Here is a 6361-nt window from a genome sequence, read left to right as displayed (position 1 = left end):
GAGCGCTGAGCAGTGTCAGGAAGCCGGCCCACGTGGAGCTGCGCGGATGGGCGCCACCGCGGACTGAGGCGGAGGGACGCACGCGAGTCGAGCGCCAGCCCCAAGAAGTTGGCTTTTTAAGGGGTGGGGTGAGGGTGATACTTTGCATTTAAGGGGTAACACGTCTTCTGCCCCTCTCTAACCCCAAATCTCAAAGATCCCCGTTCTGCGTTCTCCTCCCTCCCCACCCCCAAGCGGAGTGGGGGTGGGGGGCGCCCCCTGTTCCCGACTGCAGATCCCAGTGGTGGCTTTTTTCACCCAAATTCAGACCCCTCTGAAATCCTGACCCTCAGAGTCCTCCTTAGGTCCTGGGGCACGCGGGCGGTGGGGGAGGGAAGCGAGTGTCAAGTCACCCAGCTGCCCCCAGCAATTCCAGCTGAGGGCCTAGGGTTTGGGGGGCTCAGACCTGCAGGATCCCGGAGCCAGAGTGTTGATTCCAAAGGACCGGATCGCCTCAGCTTGCATCACGGCAGCTTCCGGGCGTGCAAAGGGTTAACATAGGCTGGTTATTGATGGGGGGGGGGGCGGGGCGGGGGGGGGGGGGGGGGGGGGTCTGGGGGGGGGCGCCCCGGTCCCCCCCCCCCCCATTCCTCGGGGGTCAAGTTTCAGCGGCACTCCGCCCCCAGGGTAGGTGTGAAAGACACGTGTCCCCATTGTGAAGGGCCTGTCAGGCAGGACAAAGCGGCCGCCCACCCTCCCTCTACCCCCCCCCCCACCGCCCCTTGGCCCAGCCTGGGGTCAGCTCCAGGGGGCCGGCTGGGTGTCGAGGTCAGGACGGGCCGGAGCTTTGGTGACATAGGGAGAAAAAGACGGGAGACTGGGCGAAGGCCACGTGATGTTCGAGTGAGGGGTTTGAGAATAACCCCCCCCCCGCCCCCCGTGAAAAACTGAGCGGTCATCTCCATCACACCAGAAGAGGAGATGAGCCCCTTCTCCCAACAGACAACGTAAGCACAGCGGCACCCCTACCCGCCCCTTCCAGCCCCCACACCCCCCATCAATCACCAACACAGAGAATCGCAGTGTCGAGCGCAGTAGATTTTAGTGGTTTTCTTTAATCCTGCTCTGCACTTCTTTCTCATTTACTACACGGGATATTATAAAGAATAAATAGCAGATACTCTTAATTTACAATGATTAGTCATTCCATTTGTTCTCTATATTTACAATAACTGTAAAATAACATTGAACTCTATAGCTTCTTCGAGGTCCAAGGAAAACCAAAACACTTTCCGAAGAATGGAAAATAGCTTTTAAAAAGTCCTTCTACAAAAGTTCTCCCCTCTCTTTGTACTTTAAGAAAAAATAACTTTTCCCCCCTGCTTCGCCATGCGAAGAGCACTGGAATATAAATAGCAGGTTAACATTATTAGCGACAACCAGAATAAGTCTCTCTTTGCTCTGTTCTTTTTTTTTCCTTTTGCTTATTTTTTTTAAAAATACAGTAGAAGCCGGTAACTTTTAACGTATAATACTGACCTTTTAATAAGTAAATTAAAACTGGGACCGTATATACACACACATATACATTCCTACACAGTTAGACAGTGCATTACATGAACCAGAAAGCTAGGTCTCTGTAGCCAGAAAGGAAAAAAAGTTCATTGAATCCCCTCGCGAGAGGGTGGTGGAACTGGTTGGAGACGGTGCGGGGGGCGGGGGGAGGGCGTCAGTGGGGTTCCATCAATTGTCCGGGTGCTGGAAGGGAACCCCGAGTTCTAGCATGAGCACTTGCACTCGGAAATGATGGGGTACTGGATGGGAATCCAGCCGCAGCGCTGGCCCCCGCGCCGCTGACAGCGCCACCGCAGCACAGTGAGGTGCACAGACTTGGACGGCTTGCACACCATGCCCTCGGGCACGGAGCACGAGCGCTTACTGAAGCAGCTGCCCACCTTCACGTAGCGCGGCCAAAAGCGGCTGCCCAGGTCGTTCCACGCGTACAACACCGGGCAGAAGGTCTGCGACCACAGCCACATCTGTAACTTCCTCCGCAGCTTCTTGCTCAGGCGCTGCTTCTTGCCCGGGGCCAAGCCCTCAGAGAACTCCAGCCCTTTGATCTCGCTCGGCATGGCCCCCGACGGCCGCTGCCGCAGCAGCTGGTCCAGCTCCGCCAGGTCCTCGGCGCCCGCGGCTGCCCCCCCGCCCCCACCGGGCCGGTCCTCGGGGGGCGAGGTGGCCATGAAGCCCGGGTCGTAGTGGCCCCCGAGCAGCGAGCGCAACAGCGTCTCGTTCAGATCCTTCTCTTTGGGGTCAAAGATAGGGTCCGGGTGTTCGATGAGGTCCACCAGGGGCAGGTTGTCGCTGGGAGCCGGGCGGATGTGGAGATAGTGCTGGCCGCCGGCCGGTGCCGCCCGCAGCCCCAGGACCACCACCAGGGCGTAGAGGGTGACCCCCAGGCTGGGGCAGCGCTCCATGCCTCCGGCGCGCGCCCGGGGCTGCTGCTTCGTCCCGCGTCCCCGGAGGAGAGCACGCCGAGCCCGCGGCGCCGCAGCGCTCCCCCGTCTCTCCGGAGGCGGCTCACCCGAGGCTGGGCAGGCGCAGGGCCGGCAGCATGAGTCGCCGGGAGAGCCCTTCGCGCAGCGCCGGCTCCCACCGGGGCGGAAAGAAGGCACACAAGTTGGTCGCAACTCCTCTCCCGGGTCTATTCGGGCAGGCGGCCGCGGCGGGGCATCCGAAATTACTCCAGGGCGACGGCGGGCGCGGGGGGCGCCGGTTCCTCGCTGCCTTCCCGGGCCGGCGGCGGTGCAGGGCGCGTGGACGAGCCGCTCTCCCCTCCTCCTCCTCTTGCTGCTCGTCGTCCTGCCGCTCTGTGCAGCGCCGCTGGCCCAGCGGGTCCTAGGGGCACTTCCCTCCGCCTGCTCGGGGCTCCGCGGCCGGCTCTGCCCGGCGGACTCCAGCGGCGGCGGCGGCGGCGGCGTCCGCGCACGTTGGCACCGGTTTGTCTGTCTCGCAGGGTCCAAGCCTTTAAATTTCCTGCACTTTCAGCTCCATCACCATGGAAACCACTGACTCTCTCGGCGTTGCCCCCTCCCCCTTCTTCCCCCCCAACAACAACCCCCCCCCCCACTTCTCCACCCCCGAGGAGCTGGAGCAGCACAGGCTCTGGGGGAAGCCGCCTGCACTCGCCGCGGCGGCGGCTTCGGCAGCGCCCAGGGCTGTGCCCCGCCGGACCCAGATGCCCCGGGAAGCCGACAGTCCGGCTGCCCGCCGGAGCTCACAGGCGGCGGCGGCGGCGGCGGCGGCGGCGGCGGCGGCGGCGGCAGCGGCGGTGGCGGCGGCGGTGGCGCTTGGCAGGTCTCCGCGCAATTTTCTCTCTCCCCCACCACCCACCCCCCTTCTCCTCCTCCTGCAAAATGCACCGCCCCCCTCCTTTCTCCTGGAGCAATGCAACTGGGGCTCTAGGCGCCCCGCCAGGGCCAGTCCTGGGGAAAGCTCTCGGCGGCGCTGGAGCCGGGCTGGAGGGTGCAGGGCCGGTTTTGGGGGGTGCTCGAGGTGGGGCTGTGAGGGTTCTCACTAGCTGGGTGCTTTGCACTGGGAGGGGAGCAGCGGGGAGGTGCTGGGGGCTCGTTTCTTCGCGCAGTCCTGCGCAAGGAATTTCTCCATGTGCAAGGACCTTTTTCCCCGGGCGCGTCTCGCCTTCCTCTCTCTCAAGCTTGGTCTAAGTCCCCTCCCCCCAGGGCGTACACACACACACACAACACACACACTAAACACACACACACTAGACACCCACAGACACACTTGGAGCAGGAGGACTCCGAGAGCCGCAGCGTTCCGCAGCGTGATTTAATTCCTAGGAAGCACTCCTGCACGTCTGTTACTCGGGCCCACGAGGGGGGTCCGCTCCTCACCCTCCTCCTCCTTGGCCGGGTCCTGCACCCTGAGTGGCCGAGCTGCAGGGGCGCGTCCAGCTCGCCTGCGGCTCCCCTAGCCTGCCGGGTTCCGCGCGGCTCCTGCTTGGCTCCCTGGGGGCGGCGCGCCCTCTGGTGGCGCCCAGCAAGTCCTGCACTTGGCGGGGGCGGCCCTGTGAGGTGGGTTCATCCGCTGTCCACCCTGCCCTACTCAGCTTCTGCTTCTGTGTCGGTGTCATTGTGTGGACGTGCGTGTGTGCGTGTGTTTGCGTCCGTGAGCGCGCTGCTGGGCCTGTCCTGGTTCCGTACGTTCTCTCCAAGCTCTTCAGGCCCTCAGTGTAAACAAACTTCCTTAGATTCCTCTGGATGCCCCCCAAATGTCACAAGAATATACTGCACCTTCTGCTTCCGCTAAATCGGCCTCAGTGGGCAAGAGTGGAGACCTAAAACTTAAGAAAGGTGAACTGGCAGTAGGGGGCCCCGAGTCCTGCGTGGGATCTGCCCTCATATGTTGACCCCAGACAAGTCACTTTTGTGGCACCATATTCCTTACTTTCTGCCTTAGTGACATAGCTGCATTCCTCTTGCAGCCCTACCTTTCCGTGATTCTAAATCAAGCTGCATGATGTTTTCTCTTCCTAAAGCATATTGATGGGAGATGGATTTTGAAATGACACTTCTGGTTAATTTTCTCTTGGATGAAGAACTGAATCTAAGCTTTAAAACTCAAACTTGGTTTCCTTTGCGGTGGATGTGATTGGAGTCTGGAAAAAACTGAAGAAGGCATTGGAGGAGCTGACTCAAGTATTCACCAGCATTCCATGGAGTGGAGTTAGGAGGTCTCATTGTGAGAGCCTAAATCACTCTTCTTTCCCCAAAGATCTGTTTTTTCCTTTCAACCTGTGTTGTCTGTGCCCCAGCACCCCCCCCCCCCCCATGAATTTATCATCTGTCTAAGGAAGAAAACACACTTTCTTTCACAGAACAGTCTTTCTGCAAAACCTCAGCAGTTGGGAGGGATGGCCAGTTTCAGCTGAAAACATTTTCTTAAACATTCTCAAACTTCCAAGCCAGCAAACACACACACACAAACACAGAGAGAGAGAGAGAGAGAGAGAGAGAGAGAGAAATGAACTGGAGATAAGAACAACTCATTGGTGGTTTGAATTGATTTGATTGGGAAACGGTGCCACTAGAAGCTAGCACATAGGAGGCTGTTACACTGTACCCTTTTCTTTCTAGTGTGCAATATGGGGGCTTGGCGTTGGTTTGTTTTCCCAAGAAACAGTCACCTGTTTCCTAATGAAGCAGTCACCAGAACGATTTTGTCACTGCTGTGATTTTTAACTGGCTAAATAATTTTTTAAAAATATTTAATTTATTTATTTCTCAGAGAGAGAGAGAAAGAGAGAGTGAGCACATGCAGACAGAATGGCAGGAAGAGACAGAGAGAGAAGCAGGCTCCCTGCTGTGGAAGGAGCCCAATGTGGGACTCGATCCCAGGGCGCTGGGATCATGACCTGAGCTGAAGGCAGCCGCTTAACCAACTGAACCACCCAGGCGTCCCTAAATAATTTTTCAGTGAAGAGTTCAAAAGCTAAGTTCTGGTTCAGTCCCTGAGGTGGTAGGCTCCAATTTCGAGACATTTTATTGTTCTGTTTTCTGTTTCATCCATCTTCTCTCCTTCAGATCACCTATTTTTGTTTGAAAACCAACCCATTTCCTTCAGTCCTTTATTTAGGTTGGGTAAGTTTGACTGAACAGCAAAAAAGTTCCCTCAGGAATGAAAAACAAACCATGTTAGACAATAGATTGGGTGACCTGGTTATACAGTGTCCACTGGGTAAAGACAACGGGGAGAAACACAAAAGAGAGAGACTCACGGTCGATCACTGCCCTCCTAGACTTTTGCAGTCCAGTTAAGCAGGGTATGACAAGCATATGAAGAAAACATCCAAAGAGTGTGAGGAGGAAAAAAAAAAAAATCTATAAATTCCCATAAGGCTGTAGACCAGTGTTTCACAACTTTTAAAACCCAAACCCACTTTTGATAAATATAACAATTTCATGTCCTCCTTTGTTGTTTGAAATTTTGTAATATATTGTGATGACTGAAAAAAATAAAAAAGCCAAAAGAATTAGAATACAAACTGTAGTGTTTTCAAACTATACTGAGCCTCTTTCACTGTGGGGTTGGGGTAGGGGGGGAGGGGCGTCTTGGGTTGGAATGCTGGCCCCGCCTTTCACCAACTGTATTACCTTCTTAGCATAGGCATCTGACCTCCAAACCTCCATGTCCTCATCTGTAAAGTGGGGATGACAAGTACCTCTGAGACTCCTGCTACATAGAGGAGGTGCTTAGCACCTGGCGCAGAGTGCATAGTGGGCGGTATTCTTTCCACAAATCCCAGTTCATCAGGACAACCTCACTGCCCTCAACTGACCAGCCATCTCAGGTTTGGGCCAGA

General features: G+C 56.6%; 1 protein-coding gene across 1 annotated transcript; it reads right to left on the bottom strand.

Annotated features, from left to right (window-relative positions):
• Nucleotides 1-1083: 1083 nt before the first annotated feature.
• NOG (noggin) lies at nucleotides 1084-3062 on the bottom strand. The gene has a single exon (XM_059378512.1). The coding sequence runs from the start codon at nucleotides 2454-2456 to the stop codon at nucleotides 1758-1760; it is 699 nt and encodes a 232-aa protein (XP_059234495.1). The 5' UTR covers nucleotides 2457-3062; the 3' UTR covers nucleotides 1084-1757.
• Between the last annotated feature and the right edge of the window lie 3299 nt (nucleotides 3063-6361).

This window comes from Mustela nigripes, chromosome 16, assembly GCF_022355385.1.
Source record: "Mustela nigripes isolate SB6536 chromosome 16, MUSNIG.SB6536, whole genome shotgun sequence".
Taxonomy (NCBI): Eukaryota; Metazoa; Chordata; class Mammalia; order Carnivora; family Mustelidae; genus Mustela; species Mustela nigripes.
This window is presented reverse-complemented; position numbering and strand designations above follow the sequence as displayed.

Excerpts from the sequence above, each read along its gene's own strand:
- NOG (XM_059378512.1), bottom strand. The coding sequence starts at position 2,456 with ATGGAGCGCTGCCCCAGCCTGGGGGTCACCCTCTACGCCCTGGTGGTG.